This window comes from Aquila chrysaetos, chromosome 17, assembly GCF_900496995.4.
Source record: "Aquila chrysaetos chrysaetos chromosome 17, bAquChr1.4, whole genome shotgun sequence".
In the NCBI taxonomy this organism is placed as follows: Eukaryota; Metazoa; Chordata; class Aves; order Accipitriformes; family Accipitridae; genus Aquila; species Aquila chrysaetos.
The window spans coordinates 8,320,761-8,345,500 of NC_044020.1; the positions used below are offsets into that span (position 1 = coordinate 8,320,761).

Consider the following 24,740-nt stretch of genomic DNA (forward strand, 5'->3'; position numbering starts at 1 on the left):
TTCAGTACACATGTTTTCTATGCTCTGTTCCTAACATCCTAAGCCAGTCCTCTTTGCCAGTTTGTCCGGAAAACAGGCAAATGGAAATAAGCAATTTGGCTTCTAGAAACTTGCATAAGAATCTGTGTGTGAGTGCCGAGCTCTGGCGAAGGAGGCTCTGAGCCCAGGAATGTACCTACTTTCTCCTTCCTGTATTTAGCTGACTAAGATTCCTAAACAGCGGCTCCACATCTTAAATTATAGGTTAGGACTGGAGCGCTTAGCCCACAGTTTGGATCTCTTGAGTAATTCAGCTGCAGCTAAATTCAGATTTTTCCAGGAGATGGCCCTGTCTCTCCCAACACCTCGAGCTCTTCCTCCCAGGATCGTTATTCCCAGCTGAGGGGCTGGATACCATTTGCACTAACCAGGTGAGGTGCTCGGGACTAAGGTAAACGGCTCCTTCCTTGAAGTGCTGCTTCCTCAGCTCTCACATGCTGCCGAGACCGGTGCGCCTCTGAAAAGCTGCCTATGTGAAATGAGGCAGAGCAGAACCTGGGAGCCTGAGCTAGACTGTTTTCCTTTACTGTATGCACTAATAAAGAATAAATGGCACTAGTGATGTTAAGACATTTATAAAAGCAGTACCTATGGTAGCTGTTCACATGGTTTTGCAAGATTACAATCTGCTGCTAATGTGTCCTGTTACCTCTGTCTTTGGAGGTAACCAGAATACCTCTTTATCAGCTGGAAAGCTGATGGAAATTGCTGACCAGAAAAGGATGCTATAGAAAAAACAAAAGAATTGGAGGGCAGCTGAAAAGCGACACTAAATAACAGTAATGAGTAGGACAACCACTAACACTGCTAAGCAAATACTGTTCTACTTGAGAGGGAACAGTAAAATTCATGGGTATGCCTGCACAAAAAAATATTCTCCTGTGGCTTGGTCACATGCAATCACGAGCAAAACTGAAACCGTACATTTTCTATGGTAGGGAGAATAGTTTTCGACAAAATGGGATGTGATGGAAGGTGTCTGGAATAAACATTAAAAAATAAAAAAGTTCATGGTCTCAGGGGAAAAAGAGAGCAGACCCTTTCAGACAGGCAGAACTGATGAAGGACATTACTTTTTCAGACTCATAAAATGTGGTAACTGGCCAGTTGGCTACTTCATCTATGGAGAAAGGGCCAAATTGCTGCTTCCTTTCTTTCAGTGAAGGTGCAAACGTGAGTCTGCTCCCCTGCCCTTCTGCCCGATTCGTTTACCATAGAGCCTGAAGGCAACAGATACTGGTTTAATCTGTCATGCGTGGTGGTAAATCAGCAGGTTTACAAGCTATTGATTGATAGAGGGAATAATTGCGTGTGTTGTTTCCTTAAACTCTATGATCTTAAAAATAACCTAGATGCTATTGAAGGAGTTATTAGTGACTGAGCGAGTGGTTCTGATCAACCAAGCAGTTTTTCTTTTATCATAAAACATGTAATAAATTTAATACCTTTTTTGGCACAAATTAGTGACTGACTGTAAGAGCACTGAAGATAAAAATCTGACTTGCAGTGTACAAGTGGTTATAAAATTCCAGTCCTTGATCAAAGTAGCATAGTTGCAGGGAACACTGATTAGAAGCTGAAACATTAATTACAGCTAAGGATCAGGCATACCTCTTATCTACGCTTAAATAAAAAGTAATAAAGAAGCAGAGATTTGTCTTCAGGCCAAAGCGTCCTGAATTACTACTGACAAAGCACAAAGACATTTCAGTACATCATCTGGCAGGTGCTGCTCTAAACGTGAGCCCTGCTTATTTGGGAATGGTGCAAGAATAAAGGCCTACCTGAAATGAGCAGACAGCACAGGTAACCACATTTTAGATAACGTGCGCTAGTGAATATAACCCGCAGCAAGGAGGAGGAGGAGGAGGAGGAGGAGGAGGCACTGCACCGTCAGCTGCTCTGACTGAAGTGCTGACCCTTATACAACACCACGAGATGTAAGAGCAGTCATAGCACAAACTTCTACCTGCACTTCAGTAAGAGCTGGTTTTCAGATGGTAATCTCTGATCTGGTCACTGCTAGTTAAAGACACTATTTCCATGAAAGACAGAAGAGATTAAGACCCCTCAGGCTGAGCAGCAGGGTAGAGGGGAAAGATACAGATTTGTGCCTTCTGTGATGGAAAGATGGGTGAGCAGTGGTGATCTGAGTCATCCAGCTTTGATATGGCCTGTCAAGAAACAATGGAATAAGATACGACACTTAAGGCAACGCTTCTAAAAAAGTGGCAAAACCACAACATGACTAGCCTGTGCAACTCATCAGCACAGTTTACCACAGCCCATTACTGCAGGATTTGGAAGGATTAGATATGTGAAATGCTAAAAATGATAGTTTCTCCATTAAAATGAAAATAAACATATGGTATAAAGTTTCCAGACTTGCAGATGTCCCAGGCCTTCAGCTGGGACAGTTCAATAGAGGCAGGATTTTCCAAAAACTGTTCCCTAGGTTGCCTTGCATTTTTATATGAAGCACCTTAGACCAGAATCTGTCAGAACTAATATACCACATCAGATGAAATGAACTAGTGCAATGAAAACATTTATATTTAATGTAAACCCAACTCCAGCCATTGGTAATCAAGGCCTGATCCAAAACAAGCCTCCTCAAGCCCCTAAAGAATAAGATTATTCCTTGAGATGGAGGAGTCTTTCACAAGATTATTTGTACAGATGTGTGTAAGTCCCATGCAAAAGACTAAGAAATACATAGAAGTTCAGCTCTAGCATAAGTTAACTGATTCAGCCAAAGGCAATTGCAGTAACTGCAAGCTTTCTCATTTTCCTCTATTCCACCCTCCTCCCAAATATGCAATTATACCATTCCCCGGTATGTGAGACTCTACCTTTCTTCATCTTTTCTTTCCGCTTCTGTTACTGACCAAACTGGCCCTGGTGTTTGAGAAAAGGTGCAACTTAATAATCAACATTTCCTTGCTTGGTTGAGTTTAGTTTACAGCTTCAGGAAACAACTGGGAACAGTGTTCATGCAATCTCTCAAGAGTGCAAAGAGAAGAGAGAGAAAATGCTAGGATCAGGTCCGCACCCTGTTTTCAGGCTCTTCAACAAAAGGGAAAAAGTTAAAAAAGAAAAAAGCTTTTATTTTTAAAATCTGTATTAAGGTAATGCATCACTGTACTCTAAACATTCTGCTTTCATATACTTGAATGATAGAAGTCAAATAGGCTGAAGCAATCAGAGTCACACTGTTTGAAAAATCAGGTTTCACAGAGAAAACACTGATTGCACTTTTAAAAATATATTTCTCTTTTGGATAACTAGTCGTCACTTAGACTTGAGCTCACAAGACCTTTAAGCTAAGCCCCGTTGCTCTGTGCTAGTCAGCCCGAGCTTTGCAACTGCGGCTACAGCCTCGTGCAGCTCATTGCCGAGACGGAGGTCTGAGGTTGCTGTCATCAGTAACTGCAGCCTTGTGGTACCCGTGTCAGAGCTTTTTGCCTGCTGCCTTCCTCAAATACTTCCTTGCAGGTTCAGGCAGGGACAAAGAAGCAAACATGTTGGAGGTTGTCACCGCTCCGTGCCTCGCGCTTCTGTAACGCTGCCCGACATGCCCTGAGTGAAAACTAGCCATTGACTGCGCCTGGAAGGCTTTTAGCTGCCGTGGTCTTCATTACATCCTAATAACAACTAGGAAAGGGCCCTGGCAGGGGCCGAGCATGCCTTTGGGAGGCTCCCAAATGAAAGCAGCAAAGCATTCAAACAAGTGTTTCATTGTCTCTCTCAATTAAGCAGACAATACTACATCGTCACTGCTGTAAATACTTTAGCGTGCCAAATTGTGCCGTTTTGCCTCTCAGCCCTCACTCACGTCTGTAATAAATCAGGGCAAGCGTGAGCAGTTTTACATTTTAAGTAACCTTTAGGCACTGCATGCTGGAGCAGAAAGTCCCCCCTGAGCCTCAACAGAAGTTGGTCCAGTCATGTCCGATAGCAACCAGCCCGGATGGGACACTGAAGAGCAGAGCAAGCAGGCTGGGATATGGTCCCATTACCCCAGAATAATCTGCCACCAGCCTATAGCTCTGGGACTGAAAGACAGAGAGGTTGACCCCCATTTGTCTTCAGCAGTCCTTCATAGATCTTTCTTCCACGAATGTGGAAGGGCAGACCAGCGTCCTTAGTCGCTGCAGCAACCTGTGGAAGTCGAGTTTCACATCTAGTTCAGCGGATGATGGAAGAACAGATGCTTATTTTATGGCAAACTCCTGGACAGCCAAGCCAGGGGCTGCTGCAAAAGGGCAGCTTGGAGGGACAGGAGGGAGACTGATTGCTGTGGTAAAAAGTGGTCCTTCTCAACAGCACCTGTTGCCAGTCCTGCTTGCCTTTCCTTGGCATCAGCAAAACCAACAAATCTGACATCCTCTTTTCATACTCTGTCTCATTTCCAGATGTCTCTGGCATCTGTTTTCTTCATAGGAGAAGCAGTATGGTCTTGGCCCTTCACTCAGAGGTAGCAAAATTCACCTCTTGCCATTTGGTGCTGGCACACAGCAGCACAGCAGAGCAGGTTGACTGACCCCATTCCAGTTTTCCTTTAAGCAAATCAGATGTCCCTGTTCCAGCAGAGCAATGCCTATGAAAAGGGTGGGAGAATAGTGTTGCCACATGTCGCTGAGAGCCCTTCACTACTACTCCTTAGAGCTGCCCTCTCGTTACGCAAAGTGTGGCAACAGTAAGATGTTTTCATTACAATTTCAGTGACCAGTCAAATGACTTCAGTGACCAGTCTTATGCTTTCTTCCTTGGTTTGGCCTATGTGTATTTTGCTTGCCACATTGGCTAACGGAAAATATGACCGTTCTGAAAAAACAAGCTTACTCTGAATTTCAGCACAGATGAGTAAACATAAGTGCAGCAGACAGTACAAAATTGCCACTTGGACTTAAGAGGTTTCTTGGGCTCATCTTAAACTGAAGCAGTAAGATGTATACAAATGCACAGTAAAGCACCTACTGGTTCTTAGCCACATGGTAAAGCAACTGTCCAGAACTGGGAATACTAGTAGACAGTCCTGAGTTATCACCCTTTGGATTGTGATACTACCAATGGTAAGCTGATTTGAGGAAAAAGAAGTCAAATCCAAATTCCTGCTCTGCTGAAAGCTCTACTGGGCCATTAGCTATTCAGACAGACTGATCAGGCAGGTCGCTGACCAGCTCTGCTCAACCAAAAGCCCCTCTTCCACTTCAGTAGGGGATTTTATCAAACGGCTGCTGTAGGAAAGCCCTTGCTCTCTACATAAGAAATTCTGAAATAATTTTCATATAAAATACATTCAATTCTCCTTTCTGAGGACTCTCGTACTCTCTTTCCCAGACACACAGAGAATTTTTTTTGCTTTGCTCCATTTTCCAGTCTAGTTCCAAATTCATGACAGTTTTGGAGAAAAGTGCACAGCACATTCTTATTCAGAAGTTGAAACACAGGTGTCTGGGGAGGTAAGGGATGGTTAGACTGGATGAACTACAGCACAAACCTTGTGCATATCTCAGGGATGCTACAGCATTGCAGGAGAGGCTAGCAGGAGGCTGAAACTATGTTTATTCTTTTTCTTCTCCCATTAGACTCCCAAAGGTTCCTGTTTGGAGTCGGTGAAGATTGCCATTGATACTGGTTACCGGCATATCGACGGTGCCTTTGTCTACTACAACGAGCATGAAGTGGGACAAGCCATCCGGGAGAAGATTGCTGAAGGAAGGATCAACCGAGAAGACATTTTTTACTGTGGCAAGGTGAGAAGCTGCGCTCAGATTATTTACAACAAATCCAGGATTTCTGTGAATGGGCCTTCTTAAGAATGCTGGTGGTCAACATCTGGCATGCTTCCAGATCCAACTTTATTTTTCTTTCCTAGTATTACCACAATGCCACAGAGCTTTATGAGCACTAGATTTCCTCTTAAGCACAGGAATCACTGTTGTTCTCAGTTTAAAGCTCTGTTGGCAACGGGAACCATGCAACATCCATTCTGTCTAGTACTGTAGGTACCTGCAAGTTTAGACCATTGCTACACTCAGTGGTGCTGCCTAAGCTGTTACTGTCCCACGTGTTGTGCCGGCATGCCCGTTTGTATAGTCACACACAGAGCCCGATCTGGACAATGAGCCTGCAAATGAGTTATTTTCTGTTAGAGCAACTCCCCGTACAGGTTTGCTGTGAGATTGCACAATGAAAGGGGTGGGAACAAGCACGTGCATGCAAGTGTCTGTGTATGGGAGAACAGCAAGTGCTTACATCAGTACTACTGCCAGAAAATTACTCATCAAACTACACCCTTAGTTACTGTATCACCTGTCATTAAAAAGTTCTATGATGATGAATCAACTTACTTGGAGAGAAGATGTCATCACACTTCTGCTCTAGAGCAATGAGGCTGGAGTAATGCATGAGCTAGTTAATGCTTTAAAGTCTTAGCTGTAAGAGTTGATTCTCTTGTAGAAGAATGAAATTCCGTGTCTGACAAAAGCTGTTACAACTACAGTGACTACATCCCAGGTATAAGAGAGAGAGAGCTCATTGCACATTGCAGAATAAAGATCAGATGGCCCCAGAAAATTCACGGTGCCTGTCCAGTTTCTAATGGAGTTTATGGCCTCAAGTTCCCCTTCCTGCAGTGCTTCTTTGAACATATCAGCTTCATATTTTCCCTTTCTCCTTTCCCAAATAAGACATAATCCACAAAAGTTACTCAACAGCCTTGGAAATAAATACCACGATTCCTAGAGTGAAAGATCCCATGGGATAAAAGGCCCATTTTACTGTGAGAAATTTAGTTAAGCATTATGATCTGGGAAACTAAGCTTTGGATTGGGTAGTTTGCAGACCAAGTGGATTTTCAGCAGCTATAGACCAATTTCCAAGTACAGCAATTTCCAATCTGTAAAATATGCAACTCTTTTCCAAGTTCCTTGCTTGGTCCTACTGGTAACAACCTTGCCATCCTGAGAAAAGCTTCACGTCATCAAATTTTCCACCTTTATCAGGGTAGTCTCTCAGGCTCTCATATGCCAACTATGTTGATTTGGATTGGTCAAAACATTTTGTTACAACTGCTTTATAGTTTCATTACTGCAAATTACCAGTAATATTTCAAATCAAAACCACAAAGTTGTGCCAGAAGGTTAGAACCAGATGTCCTAACAATTTTGAGTCTTTTAACTTTCCCAACTGCTTCCCCTGCAGTTTATTTTCCCATATAAACCTTTAGGTTCTGTGAAAGTGCTCTCTTGGTAAAATTTCCAAACTTACTTTATTTATTAAGCCTTTCTATATTCAGTTGTCTGATCTAATCACTAGATGATTTTCCTAGTTGATAATAACTACTTAAACATTGAGCCCTCTGTGAAACTACATTTGATTTCTTGATTGTTAAGTTCAGTTGTTCCCTAAACTGCAGATCCTGCAAGCCACAGGGCTGCAACGCACAGTACCATGAGAGTCAACGCCTGTGGTTCCAGCTTGTTTGTGACTGTGAGATGGGACACACGTCGATTTATCTTTCTGTTGTGTCTTGTTTGTGCTTGACAAAACTTCAGGCACTCAGGGTGATAGTTCATTAGAGCATCTCTGTGGTCTTTAAGGAGTTCAAAGGCAGAAGTGGAAAATATTCTGCAACCAATTCAATCCATCACAATCCAGAATTTTCACAGGTTTCACTGAACATTTTCACAGCAGTTCTGAACTCCCTATGAGGAGTGGGACTGGATGTCCCTTGCCTTATGAGCTTATGCATCTTTAGCTTTACGTACCTCATAGACTTATGTATCTTCTGAACTACAGGCAGGTATCAAGCCACGGGTAGATACATCAGCCATTGATTGGTAACTGACTGATATGAACTGTTGCATCTTCTGGGAAACACGGCAGATACAGCAGACCATTCTTGTAAGCAGTCTGCACAACAAAAGTTGGTTTTGTTTTCAGCCTTACTGACATCAGAAGTACTGAAAATTCCCGAGACCCTTCAGACTCAAGCCCCTCCTGCAGATCTTTCCTTAAACAAAGATGATGCAAATTGAAAGCTGGTCCATCAGCAGGACAAGAACAGCCCCGCCAAGTGGCAGTGTTACTGGAATAGTGACTTGGTGCAATTGGGCTGCATCTGCCAGTTGAAATCCTCAGCACTTGCACTTGGCTCTTGCTGCTGGCTGGCTGATCAGGCAGAGCAGCTCAGCATCCAGAAATTTTAGAGGTTTTATATCAACTGCCAACATCTCACTTGGCTTATATAGCAAGACCTTTTTGGTCTCCTCTTTCATCCCAGGATATTTCTTTCATTAAACTAGAAGTAACATTTCCAAGAAATGTGGTGTCCTGAAATGCCAAAGCCAGCTGGCAGCTTTGACTGCTCAAACGTCTACATGGGTTCTACTTAGGTAGATAATACAATAACTTGTACAAATCATGAAAACAGTTATGAAACTCTTAAGTTTCCATGGCATCTATGTATTAACATAGTACAAATGTTTGCTATTTCTAAAGGCTGTTTCTTTAGAACCTCTGCCGTTTTTTTAAAGAGAAGTATATTCACTGGCAAGTACTGAGCTCAATAGCACTGGACTAGAAAGGGCGCTCGGAAAAACTGCTTCTAAACTATCAACATACCTCAGGTTACTAAATTTCTAAAACACAGTAACGAAACAAAGTAAACATGAAGGGTATACAGACTCATTTCCTTACCTATATTTAAGTCCAAAACAACATCTTATTTTACATGTAAAATGCTTAATAACCACCCAGGCCAAAGGCTTTCAGGAAATCCAGTGGAACAGCTTAAAACTCTGCAGAAGGCCTGGTACGAATTTCCAGGTGCCAAACTCTGTTTTGGTTTGTCGCCTAGGGCAGGGGTCAGACATGCTGCTCTCAGTACAACTGAACTTCAAGATACCGTGTCCTTGCCTCTGCTGGCAGAACTGAGCAGATAGTTATTCACCAGGAAAACAATAATCTAGTTTAAAAAAAACCAAACATCTAAAATACTTTAAAACTTACCCAGGCTATGTCCTTTGACACCTATAATCATTATCTTCTCCTGAAAATGGCAATTCAAGTGTTTTGTGTCTCAAGAATGACTTCATTCTGTACGTTGGCATGTGGTGACTGCCAGCTTTGGTAGCAGAACTGGCTAGGCAATGACCGTACCAACAAACAGCAGATTTTTCCAGCCAATAAAGGTGCCAAAAACCTCAACGTGACTCCACATGTCAGTTTTATGCGTTGAAAAAAGAAGATAAAATAGCCCAGCTTATTGTGTGCAAACAAATGGCACTTTAAACCTTCTATCGTGTGTTAATTCTGATTTTTGTCAATTTTAACTGCAGCAATCAGTTTACAAAGAGCTCTTGGTTACTAATTACCATGCTATGGTTTTATTCTTGCAAGAGATTTGCATCAGCAGAGTTCAGTTAGAGACAGTACTGAAAGCTAATCAACTAAGCACACTCCATAGCAACCTCAGGGCATAACCCCCCAAGGAAGCAGTTGTGATTAAAGAGGCTGAAAAGGCTGTGCTTTAACTAGTCACACCTGCATTACAGCAACTAAACAACAATACATCTCTCAGTGAGGGGGGGTGGTATAAATTAAAACTTCCCTAGGTCAGGCAGTCACTCAGGCTCCATGACCACAGGAGAAAACCAAAAGATTCTCTTTGTGCCGGGTGCTTGGCTGTTCAACAGCTAACTCACATGATCTGAGCTTCTGCCTTCAAGCATAAAACTGACCACAGATTCCTTGTGGGAACAAAGTTTTCCAGTGAAAGCATATGCTTGGAAAGCTCAGAAAACAAAAGGAATCTGCCTAAGTTCATTGAGCAAGAGTTTGCAATACACTCAACTCAGAAGAACCTGTCTTGTAATAAACAAATAGGTAATGGCTTTACTGGGGCAGTCCTGGGCAAGGATTCCTGCCTTAACCTCTACATCTGCCTCTGGCAGAGGACAGGGTAATGCTCCTCACCTTTGTCTTGCAGTGATGTAGACCACAATGTCTCTGCGCTTGTGCTTAACTGGCTCTGTCAGAAGGACAAGAGTGTGTGTGTGTGGATGGGGTGTCAGCTGGAGGATGTTTACTGTTCCTCCTGGCACCCAAAAAAGAGGCTGTGCTTGCCTCCCCAGCTGTGGAATACCTGCCACCCCCCAGAGCTGGTGCGTCCCACGCTGGAGAAAACCCTGAAGATCCTGCAGCTGGACTACGTTGACCTCTACATTATTGAGCTGCCAATGGCTTTCAAGGTAAAAAGACAAATTGCCTGAAAAAAGTGCATGATTGGCTTGACCCAAGGTCTCCATCTAGCATCTTCCTTGCAGCTTCCAGTCCATGTTGAAAACAGTACCTTGGCCAGATAATGTTTGATATACACTGCATGCATACGTTTCTGTGCACTACCCACACAAAGAGAGGCTTATAGGTGGTGTGAAAACAGTTACTGACAGCTGTTGCACGGGGTCTCTCCACTAGAAGGACAGGTCTCCTAACTGGGGTTGAACACTCCCTGTGCTGAAGGATTACTGTAGCTGAAGCAGGACATGTGTCTTAATCCTCTCTGAGCCATGAAGAGGGAGTCACTGGAGGAAAGTGGTTATACAAAGCAGCGAAGGGCTAGGGGCAAAGTTTGGAAGGGAGAGGGAAAGAGGGAAAAGCCATCAAGTTGATTTCCTTACTCTGTCCCAAAACCCGAATAGCCTCGGTAGTATTAAAGCCACTGGGCAAATCGTGGTTATGATCATAATCTCCTCAATTCCAGTGCTCCCCTCAGACAACTTCAGTAGATCACAGCTGATCCCAGACACGGGTTGTCCATCTTTCACTCTCAAAAGTTAAAGCCTGATATTCCTTCAGACTGCTAGCTCTGGGCAACCTGTAGCCAAAACCTTTGAATGCAAGGAGCTCGCATCAGAGTTGCATGCCTCCCTTGCAACAAGCTCTCAGAAGTCCCCAAACTTTCTGGTTTCACAGCCATTTGTACCATGCTTTACAATTTTTCTCTGCAAGTACATGATATAAAGGCAAATTAAATAATACTGAAATTAGAAGAACAAGGTTCAAAACATATTTAAGTGGTTTTGAACCAATTAAATCCTTTTTCTTAGAGAGAATAGAGTCATGCAATTAGCTGGCTAATTGTTTCTGTGAGATGTTTAAGCTCTAAACTGGCCTCTTTTTGCAAGGCAGGTAGTTCTCTGATTATTAAAATTATATTCTACTACGGACTCCAAACTGCCAGAAGCATCAGATAGGAAGCAATTTACCAATGAAGCAATCACCTTAGACCTTTAGTTCCTTTTTTCCCCAAGGAAGCCATATCCCATTAAGACCTGTATAGAAGTAACTGGACTCAGATATTAAAACTATTTATACGGTCCCATGTATGGAATCCTTTTGGGTACATTTTAAAAAATTTCCCACCACTTTCAATTTCCTGTTTCCCTTTGTTTGTGTTTGTATTCTCTAGTAGTTCATTCTCCCACATAGCGAAGGTCATTGTCTCACAATATAAAGATATAGACAGCTGGCTTTAAAGTAATGTACATCTGACTCCCTGAGGCCTGTATCAACAATCTGAGTTGTTAAAGGAGTAGCAGTCCTAGAGATTCATTCACGTCCCCTGTGAGAGGAGAGAAAAAAAGAAGTCGCTTTCTGCCCGAAAAATATACATTTTTCTGTGCCAAATACAAAAAGGAAAACCCCCGCCCTTTTGCAGTCATGACCGGTTTCCTTCCTTTGCTCCCTTTCTCACAAATACACCCATCCCGCATGCGATGCTCGCCTTTGGTGAGGAGCATGCAAGCGTAAGGCTGACGAACCCCTACTCTGCCCTAGTCTGCAAACGTTGATGCTTCCCTGTCTCGCAAAAAGCCTTCTAGCAAAAGCAGTCTTTGCTTGAAACCAGTGAAGTACTTGAGACAAAATTTACGGTCCCAGTCTGAAACCGGTAAGAAACACGCCCCTGCGGAACCCAGCGGTGCAAGCTGTTACAGGGGCTTTTAGACAAAGTAAGAGGAATCTGTTTTCGGAGAGCACCGCTCAGAGGAGGAAAGCCCCACCATGCCAGCACTTTTGGGTGGATCAAGAACAGCTGACATCTGGGGTGACATTATTCACTGGCCTACCAACATTAGCCCACAACTCTCTATTTCCCTCACGCAGATTCCCCACCCAGGGGATTCCCCATTCCTCCCCTTAGCCCAGTGGTGGTGCTCAGCCCCTCTACCCTAGCAAGGCAGATGACCAGCAGGAAGAGATCTCCTCAGCGCCACCCCGTGCCCTCTGCCTGGGGAGCTCATACTGCCTGGCAGGTTTTCTAGGGGACATTGCTCAGGTCACTCATCCGTCAGGAAGCAGGTGTCTGTGCACTAAATGATCTCCAAATCCCTCCCAACTAAATTATTCTGTGATCTAGCAGGAAAGCCTTACATTGAACAAGTCTCAGCCAAGTATCATCTTGTCATTTTAAGAGAACAAATCAAAACAGACCAATGGCCTCACTATTTGACTTCCTATTGCCTTCTGTTCATACAACAGGCATTCACAAGTTGTTAAAATTGCTCTCTTGAGAAAGCCCGCTTGTCAAAGACCATTTTGGGAACACGATGGGATGTACAGACCTGTCTTCCTGCATCTATGTTGGTGAGGAAATTATTAAAATGGGAGCAGGTCTTTTCCTCTCAGTGGTTACCAACTACTGTGCTTTAAATACGCGAGTCATCTGGTAGCTTTTGGAGTGCCTCCGGACTTTGAACATGATATGATATGATGTGATCCCTGCATAGTGGCAGTGACTGTACGGTGTTGTCCCACTTACTTCAGTGCTCATATGGCAGCATGGTAGGAAGCCACCCTACGTTCAGTCTAAGGTGCATGGCTATCTCCAAGAGAACTCCAAGAGAAGAGAACAGCATTTGTGGGAATGACTGGTGAGGTGTAGTCCATGAGAACTCAAAGCTGAGAAATATGACCAACTTCTTTCAGACCTTTTCAGAGACCTAGTAACCACCATCCTGTCACCATCAAAACACTGCCTTTCTCTCAGCACTTTATCCCTCTTTATCCAACTGCAGACAGTTCTTCCATTCAGGAACTCCCTGGCATAAAAAGAAGGTAGCTTGGCAGAGAAAGTATTGCCTGGAGACTATTGAGCAGAGACAACTCTACTTCAACACCTTGTGCAGTTCCCTGGAGGCAGGAGGATAAAATCCACAATAGCTGAAAATCCACAATAGCTGGCACCACTTATGTCAGTCAAGATAAGTTCATCTTCAAGCACCACTCATCCTGATTTTGTTCGCTTTTTAGAACACAAGTGATAGAAATAGAGGAAAATGGGGGGATGATAAATTAGCTAGTATAATTGCTGTCTACTGACTACTATAAAAAAAGTAACGTTGAACAGAAGTTAATGAATTAGAAGCAGAACAGAGTAAAAAGGTCTTGAATTCAGACTCATCCCCTGAACACAAAGTCCAGCTGCTATGCACTGAGCTTGCAGTCCTTGGAGAGTCTGCTGGGATATCATGGGGATGAATGGTTTGTTCCAAAATACTGTGGGGTGGTTTTGTAAATAGGGCTTCTCCACCTCAAGTTATGATGACAAACAGTTTGCCTTCTATTAGAGAACTATACCCAACAGCCACCTACCCCCTTCTAGTCAAGACTGGGTTTTGGGGTCTTTTTTTCAAGCAAGTCACAGCAACAAAGGCAACAAGTCATCTTAGTGGAATTCATTGAGGAAAACCAGCACATTTGAAGGAGACAGGCTTATGACTGTAACTTAGACTTTGGCCTCTGAAATCTGAGGTTGTGTTTTCCTTAGTCTCACTTTTCCCATGAAATGACTTGAATTTGAACTTCTTGACTGAATTGGGAGGTGCCAGTTACTGATCATATTAGTCACAGCTGTGTGTTCCCAAGGAGTTACCACGTCAACATCTTGTACCCAGGCCTTTGAAATGTAGCAGTTTGCAGTCAGATCAAATGTCAAACAACACTGAAGCATTTTTTTATAAAAAGTGAAATTGTGATCAGACAAAAGGGAGGGAGGTGTTAATGCATTGCCTGCAACAGCAGTGAAATGACCAGCAAATAAGAGAAAGCTGTGCTCGTGAGATCAGCTCATAACTCATCTCTGAAGTCTTGTTTATAGGGTACAGAGATAGAAAAAAAGAGTTCCTACTGCCCACAGAAAGGGGGATAATGCACTTAAGAGCTCCACAGCCTGTACTATAGCTACACACATAGCCCTTTACTAGTAGTGAGTAGCTCTTGGAAATGGTCCCTCCAACTGTTGGGAGCTAGACTGAACTGGTACTCTTCCCAGGTGCCTAGAACAGCAGCAGGATCAGGGAAAGGGCTGGGAAGAAACGAGGGAAGAAGTGGAAGAGAATACAGGTTGATACCCTAACCCAGCCCTTTGGAAGGAAACTAGTCCTTTAGATGCCATAACGTAAAAGTTGAAAGTTTATTGAAAAACAAGGCCATCCAGGAAGTCCTGAGTGTGCGCTCATGTGACAGTTCAGAAGTGTATCCAAGGATGATCTAGCAGTGGAGGATGTGGTAAGCCCAGCATGAATGACCTGTTGAACTTAGGGTGTTTCAGAAAGCTTTTGAATTTTTTTGTTTGTTTGTTTGCTAGTAGAAACAGAGTCTGTGGAAAAAATCTTTGCCCTAAGAAGTGAAAATTTTTCTTTAAAGCACAAAAGTGTGGTTTTACTTTTCAGCCTGGAGATGCAATCTACCCAAAAGATGAAAATGGAAAAATTATCTACCATGAGACAGACTTATGTGCCACTTGGGAGGTAAGCAAACACAACATCCATCCATATACACTTTAAAAACACAGACCCTCATTCTCAGTTTTACTTGTGGCCTTCATAAACAGAGCTGAAGCATACTGACAGGGCAAATGGATCAAATTCTACTAGCTCCATGGATAAATTTTACTTCTATCCCTAAGGATGCTGCTTTTTGCTATCACTTAATTATTTTTATAACAAAATAAAACATTGTTGAAATATCTGACATCCACATTCCTTCTTTCAGAGAGTGCACTCTACATTTGCTAGTTGAGGTATCTGTAGGTTTTTACCAATCTCTCCTCTTTATCAGATCTTTACAGCAGGAGAAAGTTGGAGCCCTAAGAAATGCTCAAAAAAAGAGAAAGCTTTTCACCTTCAAGAAAAAAAAAACCAGAATTTTCCCTACAGCTCACCACAAAAAAAAAAACCAAACAAAAAACCCAAACAGACACAAAAAAACCCAACAAGAAAAAAAACCCAAACCCAAAACCCTTGCCATCAGAACAAGTTCACTCACTTCTAAATTTTATTATCAGATGAGAACACAAGGTTTTTCTTCTAAGAAAGCTTGAAGGGAAGTAGCATTTGCCTGAAAGATTGCATCCTAAATTTGTGATGCGCTCTAGTCCTATAGCCAGATGTCTCCTTACACCTGCTGCCACTTGGCTTCAGGATCTCAGGTGAGGCAGAAAGTGAGATTAGCAGTCTCCTCACGTTCCCGCCTTTTGAAGCCTTGGACACTCTAATTCATGGCCAAAGCTGGTCAGCTCCACCGGGTCTGCTGCAAAAGCATCACTAATTCAGCCCAGTTCACACCAGGAGTGATAACAAGGGCTACTACAGGCTTCGCTTCAGCTTGCGCCGTCCAGAGCCAGATAGTCATGTCTCAGTTTAGCTCTACTTGAGGTACAGCAGATAAAGATGGAGAATGGGTGAAATTCTGAGTGAAAGTTCAGAGTGGGAAAGAGCCTGGAGCGGGCTTAGGCTTTCCCCTGGCAGCTGAGCCACCCAGGCTGGGTCTCAGGGGGAACGGGGACTTCCACGTTAGCTGTTTATGTTACCCTTGTCTTTGACTGATGCAGTTCAGTCCTCTATTTCACAGCCTAGTTGCTCAAACGTTGAAAGCAACAGCAGTCCGAACACTGTTATGTTTTTACCTTCAAGCTGGTGCTTATTGTAAAGGATATATTGCAGCGGGTCGCTCTCTTCAGCTAATAAGCCAAGTGAAAAATAGGTGGTGGTCAGTGCCTGCAAATAATAGCATCAATCTAAATAAAACTGGCTAAACTCAATCCAGATAACTTCACTCTCTCCGTATGGTGCTAGCAGGCAAAAATGGCTCCAGATGACTGTATTTGCTGACTTGTCACTGAGTGATACAAAGCATATGAGGCCAACTAGAGGTCATCAAACACACGGTGCCTCTTACCTCCCTGCTTTCAGCTCCTGTGAGGCACAAAGGAATAACAAAACCAGCAGGAGGGGCATCCAGCTCCACGGTGTGTTCTGCTCTGCCTCAAACAGGCACTGAATCATTTGTGTGCAGAGTTTCTGGGAGCAAAGGGGAAGACCGTGGGAAAGGACCCTCTTTCCCCTTAACAACCCAGCAGATGAAGCTAATGAAGACCAGGGCATCTGTTCAGATGCAGTATTCATAAGGCTTTTCTCAGCTATTAGGATTTGTCTGAAGTGCAGAATATTTAGAATTCCTCTCTCCCCCCTTTTTTTCTACTTTATACTGTATTGGAAGTATTCTGTGCTGGTTTTGTGATGTGTCTTGCCAGATATTTAGGGGATATCACTGGATAGAGGCTTCATATGAAAAACTGTCATACAATCAAAAGGAATAAATTGACTTATCAGGAAAGCAATCTGTTTTGTTCACCCTCCCTTCTCCAGCTTTGAGGCAGTGCTAAAGCAGCATAAAGTAAGCAAAACTCTTTGAAAGCAGATGTCTGGCACTTAGTTATCTACATCTCAGATTAATCTTTCTGCTCTCCAGACAAATTCTACTTTCACAGGAGGTATAAAATATTAGGGTTTGTTCTGGGAGGTGAGTTCACATGGGAACGGAGTTTAGAATAGCGGGACAGCACCAGCCCTCATGCTAATAGAGCTATTAGTTTTGCTGCAGCAAAGATTATTCTGCAGTCTCAAGAATGGTCTATCTTCCACCTATCTCTAAACACATGCTCCAAGGAATCAACTCAACACGTGGGACTCTAGTGGTCTTTGCTTTCTTTGCAGGCTATGGAAGCATGTAAAGATGCAGGCTTGGCAAAGTCTATTGGAGTATCCAATTTCAACCGCAGGCAGCTGGAGATGATCCTGAACAAGCCAGGACTTAAGTACAAACCTGTCAGCAACCAGGTATGAGGTTGGGGCAACCCTGCAAGGTGAGGGCAGTGCCTGCCCCGGTGCCACTGCCCTGTAGGGAACGCAGAGGCAACACGTAACCTAAGCCACCGTGTGCAGAAAGGTGATGTATGCTTTGCCACAGATACTGCCCTCCGTACTGCCACACTTCCATTTCTACCTTGAAAATATCATTCATCCTATCTAGGCTAAAGATAAATATTTGAAGGTGCTGGAACGATCACTCTCCTCAGTTCCTGCTCCAGGACTATAAAACTGGTGCCTCTGTGCCAAAGCTCCGTAACAGGGTTGAATGCTGAGTCAATGCAGATCTTAAATCTCTGCCATGGACCTTACTTCAAGTCCAAAAAATTCCCAAGATAAACCATTCAGAGCTAACTAGTCCTCAATGAAGCCATGTCTACCTCAGCTAACACTGAACCAAAACAACCCTAAGTATCAGGAATCCTGAGGCACCCTAAGTTTCCCAAGTTTAAAAGACATTAGAAGTAACTCCTAAATTTCCTGTACTTGCTCTCTTGTGCCTTTCCTATAAGACATCAGTAAGAGTTAGAGAAAAACCTAAATTAAAGAGGAGACCCCATTAAGCAACAGACTTGAGCTGAACAAGCCCATGAAGATGATAGGCTTGTCTGACTTGAATTACAGTAGCGGGGCTCAGAGAAGGGGTAAGTGGCAGCGACCCACCTGAATGCCCAATACCTTTGGCGCTGGAATTTGGCAGGTCACTGCATTTCCTAGAAATCTTCTGACTCATCTGGCACAAACGAATATCCACATTAGCAATATCAGAGAAGAGGCCAGAGACCAACTGGGAGCAACTTCCCACTCTCGCTGCGTGGCCTGGAGGGCTGGGATTGACACGGGGCAGGGCAGGGCAGCTGGCCATAGCTTTCATTTCTGTCCTTGGCCTGCAGGGAAAGGCAGCCTGTGAGAGGAAGAAATTCCAGCACGCTTCACTGGTACTGACATGCTCAGCGGGTGCGAAATGCAATTGCTGTTTCTGGCGCGCCCCTAAGACTGCACTGAGCATTGCTGCTGCTGCTTCCTGGGGTTGAGGAAAACCAGGCAAAAGATTAAGCCCAGCTTAGGGCAGCTAGCCAGCAAGCACAGATGTGCCAGCTAGCTTCAGACTGCCTGCAAACAGTGGTTGCTCTGTCACCTTGTAGACATCCCTTTCCCAGAGACAGAACACAGCCAGAAAATCCCTGCCTGTAAGGGAACAGTGTTTGCAATGTGGGAGGGCAGAGCTTCTAACAAGGTCATAACCATTATAGAGATGTCTCACCCTTTACACATCCCCCCCTCACTTTTCTATCTGGGACAGCTTATGCCAACACTCCCCCTAAAACCAACATCAGATTAGTCATCCTGAATGCAAGGGGCAGAGGAACAAAGATCTGACCCACAGGAGGTGCTTTGCCTTCTCAGCCTACTTCTCTAGTGAGCTTCCCTCCCCTCCATCCCCCTGACTTATTGCCACCTTTCCACTGCGGTCCAACAAAAATTCCCTGCAGCCAAATTATAATCACAGATGTTGATCTGCTGTCCACCAAAAAAAAAAAAAAAAAATCCATCACCCAGCAATGTACAATTAGAACAGTAACCACAGACTGAGTTTCCCTATTCCTTAAATTACACGTATCCATTCCTGAAAGCATCACCTTGTCTGTAGCTCCCACAAATATTGGGGCACCATCTGCTTCTGTATCTAGTCCTGTTGATTAATCATTCTTTCTACGTTATTCTTATAGGTCGAATGCCACCCCTATTTCACCCAACCCAAACTCTTAGAATTTTGCAGACAACATGACATTGTTATTGTTGGGTACAGCCCGTTGGGAACCTCAAGGGATGAAACATGGTAAGTCCCCCTGTTACTTTCTAAAAGAAGGACAATATCCAGGAAAAGAATAATACTTCTCCATTGCTGGGTCTCTGTGCAAAATACCTTTGTCCCCATTTTTCACAGTAGTTTTGAACTTCAGTGTCCAAGTGTTACTGTTGTGAATGTAAACTCACAACACTCATGTTAAGTGCTGTCATCAAAAAATGCCAGGTGTCTGTATAGGAGGTCACCTTAAGTCTCCTCTAACAGAACGCAAGTGTCTGTAACTGGGTATGTTGACGCTTAGGTGAGGAAGTAGAAACTAAGTCAACGTTAGGACATCACATAGGAAGTTGCCTTTGACAGCCCATCAACCTAAATGCCACAGCTTTTCTCCCATCTTTTGCACTACTTGTCAAAAAGGTGCAGTATTCTGTCCACAAACAGGTAGATTCCTCTATGTTTTGACATTAAAGATAAGGAGGGTTTTTTGGTTTTCTTTTTTTCCAATTTTCTTCCAGGGTAAACGTGTCCTCTCCTCCTTTACTGAAGGATCCTGTGCTGAATGCCATTGGCAAAAAGTACAGCAAGACAGCTGCACAGGTTGCTTTGCGTTTCAGCATCCAGAGAGGGGTGGTGGTCATCCCAAAAAGCTTCAATCCACAACGCATCAGAGAGAATTTCCAGGTAAACTTGTACTCCAGTGCTGCATGGATGAATCCACTTACATTGGCTTAGCCCCTGTAGAAGGTGATTTTCCCATTTCTTTCTGCAGATATAAGACTTGACCAATGTCAAGCTTTGCCACATTCGATGCTTTTTGTACCCATCACTGAACGGTACCATGATATGACAATAATAGAGCAAAGTAGAGAGGAAATTTTGGTGGGTTTTAACCCTCTGGAGTAGCTAAAGTTCCCGCTGGTGGTGCATCCCAGAGCACCAGTTGCTGCAGTGAGCAGCACAAGCAAGATGAAGTAATTCAGTAGGTCAGCAGCACAAGCAAGATGAAGTAATTCAGTAGGTCAGCAGCCCAAGGTTGCTGGCTGTAGGTGTTCAGGAGTGACTGACTTGTTCTGCCCAGTCTTCAGGTATGGGGCAGCTTTGTTTGGGAAGGGTTGATGCATACAGGTATGCCAGAAAGGCTCATAACCACACCATCCGAAAGCATCTGGCTTGACCACCACACCCAAGTAAGATGAAAAATTTGTTCCCATGTCCTTTGCAGCGCTCAGTACCCACGCTGCTCCCTGCTTTCCCTGCCAATGTATTGCTTTCAAAGCTGGTCACCCAGTACTTGCCAGACTACCTTTCTCTTCTTGCAAAAGAGTATAAGCAAATGTGACTGCACTTATTCATGTCCTCAAGACTTTCCTATAAATGCAAGCAAGTACCGATTTGTGGGGGAGACGGGGGAGGAAGGGAGATTGTACTTCTGAAATCTGGAATATATGAATGTTGATGATGACAAGAAATGCTAACTCATTCCTAATATCTCCTTCCATTAGATCTTTGACTTCTCCCTCACTGAGAAAGAGATGAAAGAAATTGAAGCCCTGAACAAAAATGTTCGTTATGTGGAACTGTTAATGTAAGTCCAGAAGGAAACCTAGATCCTCACAGACCATTCCTGACTTTTCAGAATATTTAAAGAAAAAAAATCACTTCCTTTTAATGTTAATTTTGGTATGAACAACCTTATTTTAAGGTAAGGCTTATATATGGGAGGTCTTTAATGCAACCTGAGTATGCTCCTGGACCCATTGCAAAAAAATAAGCGTGCAATACTTGCTTACAGCTCAAATGTCAAAAGCCCACCTAGTAGAAAGTGACTGTATCAAACTATTCCATCTCTTCTCCACCTCCTTAAACACTTTCTGCTATATGTTGTAATGACAGTGTGAGCCACTGACAAGGTGTAGCATTGCCCCTGTCTAGCAGTGTGGATATCAGAGCTGAAAGTCAAATAGGAGCACTCCTTTGTCTTTCCCCTTCTTCTCACCTTCATTTCCAGTGCTCAGAAGCCATGTTGCTGCTCGAGTACAATGGCTTATGGATTATAAACCTAGCATTTCCAGAGGCAACTTGTCCTAAATTGCCATGTGGAAGGCTAAGAATTAAGAACACTGCTACGTGAAACTACAGGGCTAATTTAGGGAGAGCTCTGCTCCTTCTCGCTTAATACTTTGGTCAGAACATCAAAATTTACCTACCCAACTTCCTCATAAAGGATGTTACATCTTGGTGACCACAAATGATCAGAAACTTTATTTTGGCCTTTCCTCTGACGTGGTCTTCTTCAGCAATCTCCCTATCCTGCTGTCATGTTGAGTTGTACCTTCTTATATGAAAAGCAGAAAACCATGCAGCTTGTTTGACTGCTAGACCACTTCCTAATTATCTCTTCTGAGAACTAACAAGGCTTGATCTCCTGCTGCTTGTGATGTAAAGCTTATCACCCAATGTAGTTTTGCTTCACCTGAAGGCTGCACTACCCCAGAAGGCTCAGACTGATGCAACATCTCCTCTTCTAGATAATGAGGCCATTTGTTTTTCCTTCGGCCTAAGAGCACCTACAGTTTATGGCCAAACTTTATGCTTTCCCCTTTTCAGGGCACTCAATGTGTAGCCAAACGCTAGATTTACTTCCATGTATTTCTCTTGTTACCTCGGATTATCTGTGTCTTACCAAACTGTAGTGTGCACAAACATTAAAAATAATGAAAAGCAGGATAGCAGCATCAATAGCACTCTAAAATGTTGACTGTTGCTCAAAAGATTGGGGAAATGTTTCAAAGGAACAAATAAAGCACTTACCGTGCTGCATAAATATGATAGGAAATATGAACTAAGTTAAAAGCATCATAATGGAGTTCATCTTTCACATTTAAGCTCAGCCAGGTACTCTGAAGCTTTAGTTTCTGAAAACTTAAAATAGCCTTCCATCAATTAGCAGCACTTAGTTCCAGAAGGCGTCTCACAAATGGCCTAGCAGATTCTTGTGTGTTTTGGTATTTGAAATTGTTTGGGTTTTTTCATAGCTATGTTGAGCTATAACACCACTTAAATTTTTAGTGAGCATATACATGAAACGTAACGTTGGTGCAAATGCAAGAGCCTTTTCCAGAAGCAAAGTTAAAGAATGCAATTGCCTACAGGAAAAGAACTTTCTAAGTCACTAATCCAAAAACTAATAAACGAAATGCTTTGCTTTATTAGACTAAATTTAGTCACAGGAGGCCACTGAGGACAAGGAAAAGAGGATGCATAGGATGGACATTGCCAGCTCTATTTTTCACAGGAGTGCCATGTTTGGGGAAAATGCTTAAATACAGTCTGACCGCAACTGTGAAAAATGCCTTCTCAGACAAGTGATGTTGCCACGTAAGGAGTAGCTAAACGTATATCTTCAGTGTGAGAACACATAGTAGGCCATGTCTGGAATTGACACTGCAACAGATGAGTTACCAGCCTAAAGAGATTTCTTATTTCATCCAGCAATATGTAGCTGAAAAAGTCAAACCATCATACAGAAAGACTTCTGGTTAGTCAACTTCACACAAAACCTTCAAATGCCGTGATGCAAATGCCAGCAGGAGTGGAAAAATCCAGCTTTCCTCTGGCTCTTCCAGTTATCAGCTACCATGGGTACAGTGTGCAAATCTGTTGTTCTGATGGTGTGAGTAAGCCCGTACAAACAGGATGCTGCAATCAGTGGAATGAGTTAGTAAGTTAAGCATCTGAGCAGAAAATGGAAATTTTGTAAAAATACAAGTACTTCAGGAAATCTCAGTCTGAAAGGGTTTCTTCGCCCCTTGGAGAAATCTAGAAGTATTGTGCTGGGCAAGTTTTATGTTAATCTGTCTGCTTGATTTATCTTGTGCTCCCAGCCTCTGCTATGGATATTCTTCCTTACCATTTATTCCAAGCTGCATTGACTCCTCCGAGTGAATCATTTTCACTCAAAGGACTCAGAACTTTGAACACGCGAGATCTGATTAGCAAGCATACTCCATAGATGGAAAGTAGAGATTATGACACTGGCAACTCAGGCACTGTCAAATTATACTGAAACCAAACAAGCCAAAGTGCTGTGGCTTGGTTTGGTTTTTTTTTGAACCAACTCAATCTGTTAATGCACAAACACTTCAGCTTGGCTGAATATTGGAATGAAATGTTTTGACACAACCAATTCAAAATGTTTGATGCCTTCCAGTTAGTTAACTTCAATATTGTGAAATGTATCCTTCCCAAACTGGAACGATTCACAGCTGGGATAAATGCCAGTATTTGTTGTGCTCTGCTGTAAGGCAAGGCAGCCAGCTGCCATGGTGCACCTGAGAATGCTCTTCAGAAAGTTTTGATTTTGCTAGTGGAAAGTGTTTGTCAAGCTAGGGCTTGTGGTTTAGCATCATCTCAAACAAACAAGAAAAGCCACAACAAAAAAACAACTACCTCTCAAGTCTGCCAGTAATGGGCAAACACAATATTATTTTTTCCACCTGCAGTTGACCCTGCAAATTTTCTTCTTGCCTTTTATAATAATCCTGGATTGTGCATCTTCCCTGAGCATGCAGTTTTTAAAATAAAGCCTGAAGTGTCTCTACCTGTGATAGTATGCAGCCATGAACATCCCTTCCTCCCCTGAACTGGGTCACCCCAAAGCTTCTTTGTAAATTCTCTGCCACTGGTGCTATTAACCTGGCAGAGCATCTACATCTAGGCTGAGCTAGAGAACAACCAGACCTAGTCTAGACATGGCAGCCGCTTGGAGAAAGCGCCATACCAGACCCAGACCTGTTCATGCCAGCTCTAAGTGCATAAGCCAAAGTAGTAGAGTCTGGTGTCTCCACTTCTCCTTCAAATATAGCCCTTATTTCTGAGGGTCTTTCTAAACATCTGAACAAAGAAGTCTTCCCCTTCCACAATGCACACATAGTGAAGCCATCCCCCTTCCCTACAACACTGCTACTAATACTAGTTAAATATCAAGAATAGCTGCCATCTAAACTCTTGTTGGTTTTTCCCATCTGTCCTTAAGGTATGTGGTCTGTGGGCCTGAAAAATGGTCCTTCACTGATCCTCTCCTTAAATGCACAGGTTTGCTTCCAAATCTGCAGGGAAAATTATTCGGGACAGACAGCTTCTGAATAAGCAGAAGAGCCTTCCATGAAGGCCACCTATATATCGCAAGGAAGAGGTTTGCTAGGCACAGGACAACTGCATCAGTGATGTGATACCGTGCTTCTCCCGAGAAGCTCACTTGTTCAATCTGACCTATCCACAGGTGGCGTGACCATCCAGAGTATCCCTTCACCGATGAATACTGAAAACAAGGTGTGTTCGGGCAGGTTCCTAACTTGGTGCCATTAGGCTTCGCTGAAAGAGACCCAGCGTGTGGTGCTTTGACCTCATGGGAGACTGTTCAAACCAGCATTAAAAACATGACATTTACTTCCTCTTGTCTTGTCAGTCTCTTATTGCTACTGAAGAGCAAATCTATTTAACTGATTGAGTCTCTGGTTTTGGCTTCGGAGGCTTTAACCCTGAGCACTGAAGCTTCAAAATTTGACAGCTGATAAAACTGAAGATTCCTCTTGAAAACAGGCTTACTAGTTCAAGCCAAATCATTTTCACTCACATTCTTCACTGAATTTGAAACAAGTGCTGCTTCAGTA

At 43.2% G+C, this 24,740-nt stretch overlaps 1 protein-coding gene across 1 annotated transcript in view; it reads left to right on the forward strand.

Moving 5' to 3' along the window:
* Positions 1-24,516, forward strand: part of AKR1D1 (aldo-keto reductase family 1 member D1) — a 35,624-nt gene extending 11,108 nt beyond the window's left edge. The window contains exons 2-9 of the mRNA XM_030040609.2: positions 5,631-5,798; positions 10,182-10,298; positions 14,781-14,858; positions 17,106-17,228; positions 18,989-19,098; positions 19,584-19,749; positions 20,571-20,653; positions 24,350-24,516. Of these exons, the coding sequence (XP_029896469.1) occupies positions 5,631-5,798; positions 10,182-10,298; positions 14,781-14,858; positions 17,106-17,228; positions 18,989-19,098; positions 19,584-19,749; positions 20,571-20,653; positions 24,350-24,392 (888 nt within the window). The 3' untranslated portion in view covers positions 24,393-24,516. The remainder of the gene's footprint in view (positions 1-5,630; positions 5,799-10,181; positions 10,299-14,780; positions 14,859-17,105; positions 17,229-18,988; positions 19,099-19,583; positions 19,750-20,570; positions 20,654-24,349) is intronic.
* Positions 24,517-24,740: the final 224 nt, after the last annotated feature.